At 37.0% G+C, this 14,669-nt stretch overlaps 1 protein-coding gene across 4 annotated transcripts in view; it reads left to right on the forward strand.

The window, feature by feature from the left end:
- Macrod2 (MACRO domain containing 2) overlaps positions 1-14,420 on the forward strand; it is a 1,840,776-nt gene extending 1,826,356 nt beyond the window's left edge. For 3 of the 4 annotated variants that reach the window (XM_013512283.1, XM_005380890.2, XM_005380891.2), the window contains 2 exons: positions 1,622-1,686; positions 10,681-12,720. In XM_013512283.1, the coding sequence (XP_013367737.1) occupies positions 1,622-1,686 (65 nt within the window). In that variant the 3' untranslated portion in view covers positions 10,681-12,720. Of the gene's footprint in view, positions 1-1,621; positions 1,687-10,680; positions 12,721-12,746 lie in introns of those variants that run through there. The other variant, XM_005380889.2, reaches the window with a different exon arrangement.
- The last annotated feature ends 249 nt before the right edge of the window (positions 14,421-14,669 follow it).

Genomic DNA, 14,669 nt, shown 5'->3' on the forward strand with positions numbered 1-14,669 from the left:
GGTGATAACTATGAAATATTGAGTTTTAGTTCTTGGAGATTCACCATGCACAGAGAAGGATTACAGATTCTTAGCAGTTCCAGTGTTAAAGAAACTTATTTAACAAGGTTTAACATTGCCTTCCCCAAGCTTATTAATAGGTTTTATAACCAGTATCCCTTGGTGGAGAGGAGGACCAGGACAAGAATTCTCTCCTATCTTCCATACTGGTATGAATGAACTTTATGTAGCAACCCTGTTATTAACCAGAGACCTATGTACCAGTAGGACAAAAACACTCTATAGTAACAGTTGCTACATGTGGCCAGTTTACAGATGGGGTTTGAGATGAGTTCACACCTCTGCAGAAACCAGGATGGTTTGCAAGCAAAAATGAGGAGGCTTTCCAAGCTCTGCTCATCAGGAGAAAGTGGAATGGGATGCTATAAAGTGCCACCTCCTATTTCCAAGTATCTTTGGAGTGTGACACCAGCATCTTCCACTATTTTACCCATCAAGAGAGCTAAAGAAAAAGATTTACATTTTGGGTTTTATGCAAATAAACAAAAGCCACCCAGATGAGATTACTTATTCAGAAGTTGCACTAGTGAGTGTATCAGCCATTATCACTTGGGTTTGATATACTCGGGCAAGGAAGTAGGAACAAAAGGAAAGACCCAGCATCTAGTGTCTGGAGGTCCTTGGCATGGTACAATTGGAAACTGCCAACTAGAAGTTGGGCATTCTAGGGTGTTGGTTAGGAAGCTTATTTTTCCTTTTTCTGGTCAGTCTCCAGCTGGAAATGGAAAACAGGGAAGCTGATGATCACTGACCAAGTCCTTAATATTCTGAGTCTGTTGCAGCTGACACTGGTTGCTACTCTGGTTTTCAATCAGTTCTATTGTTAGAGATTATCTGGCTATTGTCCATTTGTATATTCAGTCTCTCAGCTTATAGCAGGCGCTTGGAGGCTTTAAAAATATCAATCTCATTAAAGCTGCTGACCCTTGAAAATTTCCAGAATCACAGCTATGACCGCTTTGTGCTTCTTCTAGAGAAGGGCAGTGATTATGCATTCTATTTTAATGCAAGTGCTCACAGAATACATACATTCAAGTAAAAGCATACATTCCTTCCATGGCTGTGTGACCTGGTTAGATGTGTTGCTTTTCTATTTCACAACACTCACTGCTGCTGCAGCCATTGGCAAGTCTGCAGGGTCTGTTTTGAGTTATGAAAATGAAAATATGGCAAACCAACAGATCCATTGACATTGCGATTTTGGAGAGGAAACTGGTTGCCTCTGTACATATCAATGTACCTTTTATATTTTTGCTCTTTATTTTTTAAGATATATACATATGAAGACCCGTTTCTTCATGGACAATAATAAATATACCCAAATTACCAAATAAAAAATCCAATATGAAGTAACAGCTCAGCTTCTACAGGGGCAATGCTGCCTTCCCAGCTCCCACCTGTAAAAATATACAACAGTGTTGTAAACTCATGAATGAAAACAAACTGAGAAAAGGCATAAGACAGAAAACCAAGAAGTTATCAAATCATAGGCCATATTAATATGTTTAAGAGATTTGTTCAATAAATATTTAACATTTATTGTTTCCCTTTCTGGTTACAGTTGAAATGAACAGTCAAGCTGACAGTATAAATGACCCGACAGAGAGTCAGCAAGATCACCAATAGGTAAGAATCCCTGGTGGTAGGATTTTTTCAATTGCTTAATCAGCTGTAAGGAATTGTTTGCAAATAACATATTGTCATACTGTTGGGTTTTCCAAGTCCTATAACATGGCTTTGGCTAAATGTTTAAAATCTTTAAACCAAAGAACACTGTGTAAAGAAGAAGGATTATCCCCTACAGCCTTGCCATCTTGAAGGGGAAAAGATAAGCCAAGGCATAATTTAAACCATGCAATACCTTAGTTTTCTGCACTTTGACAATGACAAAAATATTTTCTGTCCCACCCCTTGGCCTCTTGGAGTGATCAAATTATTTCAGCAACCCCAAGCTGATTCTAAAATATTGCTTTTCCAGAAGCTACCTGCTGAGTTGTTTGGAATATCTCTTTTTAAGCATAACACTAAATCTTTGCCCTGGAGAAGGCATAAAGTTATATGAGTATGTGTAACAGAAACAAGTCTGCCTGGGGTCCTCCCTTCTACAACACTACCTGAGGACATGTGCATCTACACAAGGTTCGCTGAGTTGAAAAAAGCCTAAAGAATTTCCCCAGGAAAATAAAAAGTCTGTATCCAGCAAAATTTAAGACTTTCAGACAAACATAATAAACTAGAGACTGAAATAGATCTAGAATGATGAGTGATCCATTACCCTTTTCCATATATTGAGAGGGCGGTAAAGAAGTCAGCCTCACTCTTAAGGCTGTTACAGTCCCTAGCTTAAAATATGAAGCTGTTTATTTTTAAAATGCCCTTAGAATAAGGTATTATGAGTCACTGAAAGTAAGACACAGATGGTTGACATGGTCGCCTCCTGTATTACACCATCGTCTTGGTCTGTGTACTCTCTTCAGAGCTTAGGCTGCACCAGACTAAAGCATCACAGAATAAAGTTTGAAAACACATCTGTCATCCACATAGTGGTCTTCAACTTTGCAGAAAAGTAAAAGTAATAGCCTATGTGTAAAACATGAATAACACAGAACTACTAAAAATATAAACTTATACAAACAGGACTTTTCTAATCTCTTCTACCTTGTTCATGTATTTAAAATACCCTGCTAAGCTACTGAAATGAGACAGCAAAATTTCTGTTGAGAAGTGAGGAAATGTCTAGCAACACAGAGCACTTGCTTACTTATGTAAGGTTCTGCCTCTGTTAAATCCCTATTACTGCAAAAAGTAATGAAATGGACTAATTTGAACTATATGCAGGCTCCTTACTGTTTGCTGACCTTTTGCCTTTTTGTTGCCAACAAACTATAAACTTTTTGCCTAGATTTTTTTCTTATACACCTCATCATTTTCCTGTGTGATTAATATCCAAAGAACAGTACAAGGGTAGTGTTTTCCTGAGATAATATCAAAATCTCTTTTTTGACCATAAGCATGAACATGTTATCCTAAATGAACAAGTTGTAAAAACTGAAGCATCTTTACCAAGTTTAAAGACACTGAATTCCAGGAAAATGAAACAATTTGTGTGGCACTGGCTAATGACTAGAAGCTTAAACACTCCCAGTTCAAAATCTTTTGATGATCCCATGCTACTCCCTAAAGAGTAGTGAGTTTCTAAACATAGTTTGGCGGAGATAAGTATCATTCTCCTCTTATTGCTTTTGAATACTTTGAACATTGTCTACAATAAACATGTTTTGATTTTATATATGCACAGACACTTCAGACTATCTTCTAAAGATTCATAGGCCACTGGAAAAAGGTTACTTTAGAGACCACCTGTTCTGTTGTTTCCTTGTACAAGTGACTAACGTAAGACCTGGATAAATTTATTGACTTACCTGCTCTCACATGCTGAGTCACTATAATAAGACTGGTTTTCTGAGCCGAGTGTTCTCTTCTGTTTTGCCAGTATCCAATATAATTGCATATTTTATAATATGGTCAGTCTTTTGAAGCACAGATTGAGCCAACCACGGATCAAAAATATTAAAAAAAAAGAAAAGTGTATCTGTATTGAATAGATAAGACTTTTTTCTTTATCATTATTTCCTAAACAACTATTTCTCTAGCATTATATTGTATTAGGTACAATAAGTAATTTAAAGGTGTCTTGAAGTACATGGGAGGGTATACATAGGTTATATGCACCAAGCCATTTATATAAGGGATTTGAGTAGCCATAGATGTAGGTAGCCTCGGAAGTATCTAGAAACAATCCCAATGAAAGAACTCTGTAAGAGAGTTTGAAACACTGTGAGACCCAAAGACCTTGGGACATTAATGTAGTAAAAGAAAGAAAATATCCTAGCTTCACAACCCAGGGTGAAAAGATCTCTCTTTTCTTTTTCAGGAGTAAAGGTAAAGGTGTCCCAGTAAAGTTTCAAGGTCCTCACAGGTTTGCAGCAACTTAGTATATGGTATAGGTTTGAGGTTACTTCCTTACTTTGAAAAAGCATCTTACCCAGGCAGTTTTAGTAGGGAATATCTTGACAGGAAGCTATTCTCAAAAGTATAAGGCAAAAAAAGAACATTAAAATCTGCAAGAGAAAAGTGCTAAGGTACATCTAAGGTTATCCCTATTAGAGTAACAACAGATTTATCAGCAAAATAGTATACACCATCAAGGAATGAAATGATGTATTTAAAGCCCTGAAAGTAAATAACTACTAACCAAGATTATGGTGCTAGCAAAGATCTCCTATAGAAATCAGGGAGAAATTAAGATCTTTCAAAGCAAGCAAAATCTCAGAAAGTTTGACTAACAGACAAGCTCTACAACTGAAAGAAAGATAACCACCATAATACCATGTGAAATTATACATGCCACTAGAAGAATAAATATGCAAAAAAAAGGAATGAAACATTATAAATTCAATAAACCAAGTCACAAAGATAAATTAGAGATAAGGAAATGAAAAAGAATATTCAAAACAAATTAAAAAAAATTAACAAAGGGTAGGGATACAACTAAGTCCTTTATATTCAAGTTATTATTGAATGGCTAAATATATTAAAAATAAGACCCAAAAATATACTGCTTATGAGAAACTCACTTATAGGACAAGATATATAAGACTGAAAGCAGAAGCATAGAAAATGGTACTCTGAGCAAATAGTAATTGAAGCAGAAGTTGCTACATTTATATCTGACAAAATAGACTTTAAAACAAAAAGTGTAATAAGAGACAAGATGACTAGATAATGTTCAAGTGATATATTTATCAAGAAAATATAGTGAATACAAATCTGTCTACTATTAGATAATTCAGTAGTATAAAAAAAATTAGGCTTACAGCAAAAGTGGATATTTCAGGATGACACTGTCATTAATGAACATGTCATTCTGACAAAAAAGTCAGAATTCTACTATATTATAAACAAATGGACTCAAAAGATATTTATAGGACATTCTAACAGCAGCACAATGCACATTCCTTTCAACAGAACATGGAACTTGCTGTAGAACAAACCATATATTATTCTGCAAAACAAGCCTTAAATTAAAAAAACTTAATTCTTACCCTATACACTGTAATTATAATAAAATAAATCTAGAAGTCTACAAAAGAAACTTGAAAGTATAGACATTCATGGAGACTGAACAAAATACTTTTGAAAGAACAGTTGGTCATTGAGGAAGTCAGAAGGAAAGTTTAAAAATTCCTTGAAACAAATGGAAACACAAAATAGGGAAATCTGTGGGTTACTGCAAAAATACTACCAAACTAAGAGGTAATTTTATGGCAATGAGTTCATATATTGAAAAATATTTCAAATAGTCAACCTAATGGTATAGCTAAAGGATTTACAAAAGCAAAACCAAATCAAACCCAAAGGTAGTAAAAGAAAAAAAATAACAAAAATCAAAGCATAAGTAAACAAAACAAACAGAAAATAGAGATTTAAAACAATATAAAACAAATTGTTGGCTCTTTAAAAGATAATAGTCATAAACCTTTATTAAGGCTAAAAACAATACAACCCAAATAGACAAAATTGAATTTAAAAAAGGAGACATTTCTACTAATAGCACAGAAATTCAAAGCCTTACTAGGGTTATTTTGCAAAGCTATATGCTAAGAAATTAGAAAACCTAGAATAAATGAACAAATTTCTATTTCTGTAGGACCAAACAAAAGTGAACTATGAAAAAGTGGCAAATGCGAATAGACCATAACAAGTAATGAGACTGAGTCAGTAATTTAAAAAAATCTCCTCATAAAAAAGGCTAGGACCAGAAGGCTTTACTCGTGAATTTCACCAAACATTTAAAAAAAGATTAATGCCCTTTGCTTCTTAAACTACTCCATTGACTTGGAAACCCTTCCAAATATATGCTGTAAGGCCAGCATTACCAAAATAGGGCAAAAACACAGCTGAAAAACAAAATAAGAAAACTAAAGACACTTGGTGAGAACAGATATAAAAGTTCTTAACAAAATGCTAGAAAATAAAATTCAACAGCATATCACAAAGATCATTTACCATGGTCAAGTTCCTTTCATCCTAGAAATGCAAGGATGGTTCAACATACACAAATCAATAAAGAATACATAAACAGAATGAAGGGTACAATTCATAGGATGATCTCAATTGATGAAAAAGTATGTAAGAAAATTCAACATCCTTTCATGATAAAAAAAAATCCTGAATAAAACAGGTGTAGAGGGATCATACCTCAACATAATAAAGGTTACAAATGACAAACCCACATGTAGTGTCATACTGCATGGGAAAAAGCTGAAAGCATTTCCTTTAAGATCAGTAACAAAACAAAGATAACTACTTTTATTGCTCGTATTCAATACAGTACTAGAAGTTTTAGCAATTCATCAAGAAAAAGTAACAAATGTACACAAATTAGAAGAGTAGTTAATTATACCTATTGGCAGATGATGTGCTATTAGATAGGGAATATGTGAGGCTCTACCAAAAGACTGTTATAATTGATAAATTCAGTAAAGTAGCAGGATATTAAAATACAAAAATCAGTAGTTTTTCCATACACTAATAATGAATTTGCTCAGAAAAAAAGCAAAAGTAATTCCATTCAGATACAAGTATAAAATTAAAAATCTAGGAACAAATTTAATCCAGGAAGTGAAGACTTCTTCAAAGAAAATAAAAATACACTGATAAAAAAAATTAAAGGGCCCCCACAAGAGGAAGGCCTCCCATTAGTTATGCATTGGATGAATTAGCACTGTATAAAATATTGTTTTGATCCAGAATTCAATGCAAATCTCATCAAAATACCAATGACATCCTTCAGAGAGCTAAAATTCATAGGGAAGCAAAAATGACCTCAAGTTGCCAAAGCAATTACATTGGCTGGATTTTTTACAGGAATAGACTAGGAAAAATATTTTATATAAATCTCTTTGTATAGTTTATTTATATTAAGTTGTATATAATAATAATTATATATTATATATAAATTATTCAAGGAGATTTATCAGATACGCATACAAGATCAAAGATGGCACGTCCCACAATGGCTGCCTGCATTCTGGAGAGCTGGAGAATTTAGTAGTTGTTCAACCCAGGAAGCTGGGAGCTGTAAAATAATAGGGGTCATGGATACAGCCCTAGTCTGAGACAATGCCTGTACGTTCCCTAGAGAGTGACTAATCTAAGTTCATACTGAAAGGCTGAAGAAAGCCTGACATCCTCAGCCAATAAAAGCAAGACACACTTGCTTAAACACAGACCAACTCCCTCCTCCTTCCCCTTTCATTCTATCCAGGCTACAAGCCTACTGCACAGAGCCACACAAATTAGCATGGCTCTTCCTCCCTTCTTTTGCTGGCCTAAATGCAGATCATCTCAGACAGCACCCTAGACACACCTGGAAATGTGTTTTACTAATTTCTGGGTATTTCTTAATCCAGTCAAGTTGACAATCAAGATTAATGGTGACAGCACTCTTAAGTAAAAGCTGGAAGCATCACAATACCTAATTTCCAGACATATGTAGAACCATAGTAACCAAAACAGCCTATTTTGGGCTTAAATATAGATACACACACCAATGGGACAGGATAGAGATACCAGGAATAAGCCCACACAATCACAATCAACTGATGCTCAACAAAGGCACAAATAACATACCATAGAGAAAGGACAGCAGTCCTGGGGAAATTCAACATCCATGTACTGAAAATTAAAACTGAATCCTTACCTTTTACTCTGTACAAAAGTAAACTCAAAGTGGATCAAAGACCTAAATGTAAAACCTGAAACTCTGAAACTACTCCAAGCAATCATAGGGGAGACATTTCAAGACATAGGTACAAGCAATGACTTTGTCCATAGGTCCCCAAAACACAAAAAACAAAAGCTGAAAATGGGATTATATCAAACTAAAAATCCTCTGCACAGCAAAGGAAACTGCAGGGATTGACAACTGGTGGTCAATTTATAAGCCCCAGCTGAACTGAGTAAATGTGGTGCTGGGTGTGTCAGGTTCACCTGAGGATTGTTGTCAGCAGTATAAGAGGCAAAACTGGAGAAGAAATGAGGCTGTTGGGAGCTGAGAAAGGATGTTGGGAGCTGGTAGAAGCTGTAAGGAGCTGTTGGTTATTTTGGAGGAGCTCGTCATGCTGACTTTCCTGATGAACTTGGCTGTTTTCATCCTCCGAGGAGCTCAGGACCTTGTTGGCACTGAGAATCGCTTTGCTTCACTTTGGGGGAGCTCTGATCTGAACTTTGAGCATTGCTTCCTGGCTCCAGAGGGGAAGATGGTGCATTTCCAGTCTCCTGGAGAAGCTTGCTGCATTGGCTTTCCTGATGGGAACTCAGCTGTCTTGATCATCGGAAGAGCTTGGGACCTCACTGTTGCTAAGGATGTTTGTGGTACCTTTCGGGGAAGCTCTGGTTCTCCTGAGCGTCGCTTCCGGGCTTCAGTGCAGATCCCTCTGCCTGCTAGTACAGATCCTTCATCCTGCAAGCACAGACTTTCTACATTCCACCACTGACCTATGGGCCTTCCCAGCACAGATCTGTGAAACAGGCCTGCATGAGATGTTGTTATGGCCTCTGGGCCTCCAGCTGGACTCATGGGAGGAATTGTTATGGGCTGCAGGTATTCAGCTGGAATCATGTAGGACATTATCATGGGATCCAGCCCCTCAGCTGGATTCCTGGTCTACACTGTGTGGACAGATTTCCTGCACTGTCTTGTATATGATTCTTTGGGTGACTATTATAAATAATCTTATAAAATATGTGTCCTGTACTATTTTGTTCTCCATTGCAAAATATCCCCCAAACCATGACAGAAACCAAGTAAAGAAAAAAACCTACAAGAGAAAATATGTTCCAGCTTTTCAGCTGACAGAGGATTAATATTCAGAATTTATAAAGGTCTCAAAAATCTTTTAAACAGACAAGCCATACAATTTAAAAATGAACAAGTGAGATATGAACATTTAATTCTCAGAAGAAATACAAATTGCCAATATCATCTGCCATCAAGAAAATTCAAATGGAAGTTACAATGAGATACCTTAGAGTGGCTATTATTTTTAAAAATGCTGGCAAGGATGAGGGGAGCAGGAACTTTTCTATGCTGTTGGTGAAAATGTAAATTAGAACAAACACTATAGAGAAGAGTATGGAGGTTCCTCAATAAACTAAAATCGAACTACCATATGATTCAGCCATCCCATTCCTGGGTATATATCTGAAGGAAATAAAATCAGCATATCAAAGAGATACCTGCATGCTCATATTTATTGCTGTACTATGCACAATAGCTAAGATATTGAATCAGCTTAACTGCTCATCAACAGATGAATGGATAAAGAAAATGTGGTACATATGCACAATGGAGTATTCAGCCATAAAGAAGAATAAAATCCTGTCATTTGCAACAGAATGCATGAAACTGGAGGACACTGCAGTATGTTACGTGATGTAAGGCAGACACAGAAAGATAAATACTACATATTCTCTCATATGTGGATACTTAAGTCAACCTGAAATTAGAATAGTGGATAAGAATTAGAAATGTGGGGGTATATGATTAAATACGATAAATGCCCACTGTGTACAGGAATAGAAATCACATGGATCCCCTTGATATAATAAAAAATTTTAAAGGAATATTCATTGTAATATTACTGAAGCCCAAAACTTCATATGACCCTAATATCTCACAGCAGAAAGGCATGAAAAAAAGCGATATATTTTCAAAATGCAATCAATGTAATGCTAGCCAGTAACAGAAAGGAATGTATTATGGCCAACAGCAGCAACAGGAATGAAACTCCACAACGTTATGCTAAGTGAAAGGAGGATGCACAAAAGAAATACTTGTGTAAGTCCATCTGTACGGAGTTCTAGATCAGAAAAAATTAATCTGTGGTAATAGAAATCATTCCAATTGTAGGTTCCAGCAGAAATGGGTTTAGTGGATTCCATCTGGAGTGATGGAAATGTTCTAGCATCTTGATAGTGATATGGATTAAATATATTTTTCAAAACAGAAGGAACTACATGCTTTAGATCTCTATAATTAGATTCTATCTCTATTTTTAATACTCTAAAAAAGAGTATAGACTCTTCTGGGGCACAGTATCTTTTTGAGTTCTCTCATGGGTGAAGAACACAGCAGACAGTTAATAAAAGTCTCAGCTGGTAGCACAAACATCAATGACTTTTGTAAATCAGCATTATATAAATTATTAATATATATGCTGGTCCCTAGAAACTAATGTGAATGGGCCAGAAAAGGGAGGACACATCAATTCATGGTTTCTCAAAGCATACTTTGAAGAGTTGAATAGCCCCCAACTAATGCTAAAGTGGGATGTCGATGTGGCACACATTAGCACTGATTCATACCCTTTTTAAAGATACCTTGTGCCAGCAATCACAGCCCCAATAGTCAAACCTCTTTGATAATCAAATAAGATTCTTAGGACTGAGGGGTGAGAGACATTTAAATGGGTGCATTAAAAAGACATCCCTTACTGAGCCTGTGAAGATGCCTTCTCTTTAATCTAACAAATGGTTTCTCCTTGTCTTCTGCAGGGGCACAAGGTGAAGCACAGGAACAGAGATGAAACTCAAGGACAGCCCTCAGCCCCTCGAGGCCTCTCGTGGCCTTGGGGAGTTGGGGAGATGACAGCTGCGCTGTGCAGGAGGGTGGGGTGGGGTGGGGGGAGGAACATCCCTCAGAGGAAGGATGGGGCTCCTTTGCTCTCATTTCTCCACCGGCATTATGTTCTATTTACCTGGCAAAAATGAAAGAAAAAAAAGTTTCCTTATCTTGGTGGGAGGATCCATGCTAAGGCATCTTTCAGGCACTGTCCCTGTCACTTCTGTTTGCTCTCCAACTTTGCCCCAGGTCCCGGTGGAAGGGTTTAACACTCATGTGTGTCTCCTGGCCCACCTGCCTTCTCAGTTATTTCACAAAGCTGGCCCTACAGTGCTTTCTCCAAAGAGGAAGATGATGGTTGACAGGGTGCAGGCCAAATTTCAGCAATCACCAAGCTGTGTCAGTATAATCCACAGGGAAAAGAAAAGGATAGAAAATGTGAAGAACTCTCAGAATCCACTTTGGAAAGGTCTGAATGATGAGTTTAAAATGTATTTTCAGGGTTTCCAAGGTACAGTGTGTCCCCTGTAGCTAGCGAGGGCTGTGGAAAGAGGCTTTAACCAAGAGCACAGAGGTGTAACAAGTAATGTAGGTCCTGGTGGCCACTGGGGTCCTTTACTTCATGGTCAGGTGGTGCACCATGTTGATTTTCAGCAAAGTTTAGTTGGTTCATGACTCTTACCATGAGCTTCAGCATGGAGCCCGCCATGAGATGTATGAGGTATGACTGAAATATATGGTGAATGTTTAAATTTTTAAAAATTACACTAAAAGACACACTGTTAATACTTCCTTTCAAAACACTCCCTCTTGCTTTGAACACACTCCTCCTATCATTCTTGCCACTCTCTACAGCAGTTCTGGACATCCTTTTCCTGACTGTCCTTATGAGGTGTGATCAAAAAATCAGTGAGTGCTGCTGCTAGGAGCCATCCAGTAGACAAGGCAGGCTGGTAAAAACAGTGTGTCCTCATTCACAGGCTCTGGCATGGTAGAACTCATGGCTCTTCCTCAAATTCAAAATGGCCTTGTGAGGTGAACATTTTGAGTCGATCATGGATATGGTAGACAGCCATGATGACAGAAATCAAGATATGAAAGAAAACTTCTAAAACTGCTTCAGAAAGTGGCAAGAATGTTGGAACGTGTGTGTTCAAACTGAGGAATATTTTGAAAGGGATTAATGGTAATATGCCTTCTACTGTAATAAATTATATTAAAATGAAACACGGAATCATACCATGTAACAATGGTAAAGAAAGCCTCTGTAGATGTCAAGACCTAAGAGGGCTTGCTGCATTTAGGACTCAAACATATGCCTATTACTTTTGAGATGTCCACTTGAAGTCTCTTGTGTTTTTCACAAAATAACAGTCCATGGTTTACTCAAGGATCCATGACCACTAAGCAGAATCCCACTGGAAATTAAAAGCAATCAGAGCTTTTGCTTACAGTGCCGGCTCTCTGCTCTGCATTATATGGCATGGTTTATTCACACCCAGTTCCAGGCTCCTTTGACAGCTGGCTCCCTCACTAGGAAACCAATGACTGGCCCATCAGGGGATCAGCATAAGATGATGCCTGTGGAGTGGTGGGCACAAGCACCAAAAGTCATCACAGGTATCTATCCCAGGGCCAACATAAAGCAAGACGCTTGGTTCCAAGGCCATTCCCTTGTTTTCTGTGGAAACTTGTATTTACTGCATATTTTCTTAAATCCCTCTGCCTTCCTGTTTAGAGCTTTAATAAAAGGAGAACAGTAGGAAATCAACTTGAGTATTTCTAAAATGACAGGATGTCTATTTCCTAAATATCCCATCCAGTCTTTGGTTCTGTCTTTTCTTCTTTGGAAAACTCATCGTTTTGTCTTCTGATGACTTTTATTTTTGGCCTTTCTGAATTTGTTGCCCCTCCTGCATGGCTTAGTTGGTATATTGGCATAATTAGCAAATTATAACTCTGCATATGTCATATTTCAGTGTGTCTTATTTTTTTACAGCTGTTCATCAGCATAGCAGTCATGATACTTAAGTGATTTCATGAAGTTGGACTGTGGCCGTTTCTCTTCTACAGTTTGAAGCATATATGTCCTGTATTGACATGTGACATTGCTTTCTGGAAGAGCAAAGACAAGGCTTATTTTGAAGCATCTAAGAACCGATGCCATCCAAATACTGACAGTTTCTATATTTCATGCCATTTTATAACTCAGTTGAACGTCATCACTCTTGTGAAGTGCCTGACAAATGCAATCTGCTAGGAACTTGTTTTCTAGCAACTCCCAACGTTAGTGTGACTCAGCCTCTATAATGAGTTATACTTGAAAACAACAAGGAAATAAGTGGGATAGAGGTTTTTTTAATGGGCTAAGGTGAGAGAGACCTTAATATTCTTGCTAGGAACAGCCAAGATTGGAATTATCCCAGTCCAGGCATTCTCCTTACCACCACTGAGGGCCCTTTTAGTCATTCTTGTTAAGTGTGAGTGAGGTAGGAATGAGAAGAGTAAGTTCTTGGTCTGAAAGTTGTAGAGAAAGGAAAGTAATCTCTGTATCCAGAAAACTAAGACATTGAGGCATAAATATTATCATCCCATTCCTGAATAGGTTTAAAGTTCATTTTAGGATTAGATTGCATTTTCATCTTGGTTTTGTTATGCTTTTCAGTTGCTATTTGGCTCTATGGTTTCATGCTTTAAAACAAATGATAGTTAATTTCCACTTCAATAGTGAAATATTAATAATCTAGCTATTGGCCAGATGGACAACATCTCAACACAGCAAGCCTTCATTTGCTGGGGTTGTCAGTGCACAGGCTATACAATGGAATAAATTTTAAAAGCTAATTGATTCTCCTGCACATGGGTTGTGGATGTCAATGTCCAACAGTACTTCAGCCAGGCTCTGTAGCATGAAGGGTTGCAGGAGGGAGGGAGGGAAACAGCCCCGCAGGAGTCACGTTTGCATACAGAGGATCGAAGTAGGCCTTCAGCATAACAGTCCTAATTAAAAAGGTACTCACTTTGGGTGAGACAAAGGGGCTATTCCTCTAGCTGGTCACTGTTCAGATGATGGACAAGCCTTCTTTCATAAAAGCTGAAAAGAAGGCATCCAAAACACTGTCTGATATTGGGTCACATATTAATCACCACAGCTAATTGTAAATCTTTCTATGAAACACTGAAAAGCCTCTTTGTGAATTAATACAGTTCTGCTTGATGCATTTGATTTGAAAAGACATTTCTCTGTATGTGATGCATGTCGCCTGTGCTTTGAAAAATAACAAAGTTAGCAGAATACGTCCAATATATTTTCTTGGGGAATAGGGTTTTTATCATATGACTCATTAAGGATTTGCCTTACCCTAACATTTGTGATATAAAGGAAAATCAGAATAAAAGTAATTTTCTTGATCAAGATATGTTTTTACTTAACGCAAATAAATGTAGTCTGTTGCTTGCAAGGGGAAAAAAAGTCTTCTGGTATAAACTGCTAAATAGGGTAATATGTGCCTCTTTTGTTAAACCAGCCTGGAAATGCTGGACTGCTTCTAAATCTGTTTCTTTTGATCTGTGCTAACACTTAAACAACTGTTGCCTTCATATTATATTTGTTAGAGCAGAGTGCAAATAAAATTTGTTTGAGAGGAGAACATGGAATTATCTGCTTCATGAAATGTTTTATTTAGGCACATGTATCTATTAACTCAAAATATTTGCTGAGTACTATCTATTTGGTTGAAAATATATGTAGTATTGAAGATTCTATCTGTAAGTCAACATTCATTTGTTAATACTTTTTTCTTATCGAGACTGGTCAGTGTTTAGAAGGTGTTTTTCAAACTTTAAACTATAGAGTAGTTTTCATCAACACAACTCCCAATGTTTAAGTTTTCTTTTAATGCTAGATAGTTAACTGCCTTAT

Source organism: Chinchilla lanigera, unplaced genomic scaffold (genome assembly GCF_000276665.1).
Source record: "Chinchilla lanigera isolate Chin_1 unplaced genomic scaffold, ChiLan1.0 scaffold00014, whole genome shotgun sequence".
Taxonomy (NCBI): Eukaryota; Metazoa; Chordata; class Mammalia; order Rodentia; family Chinchillidae; genus Chinchilla; species Chinchilla lanigera.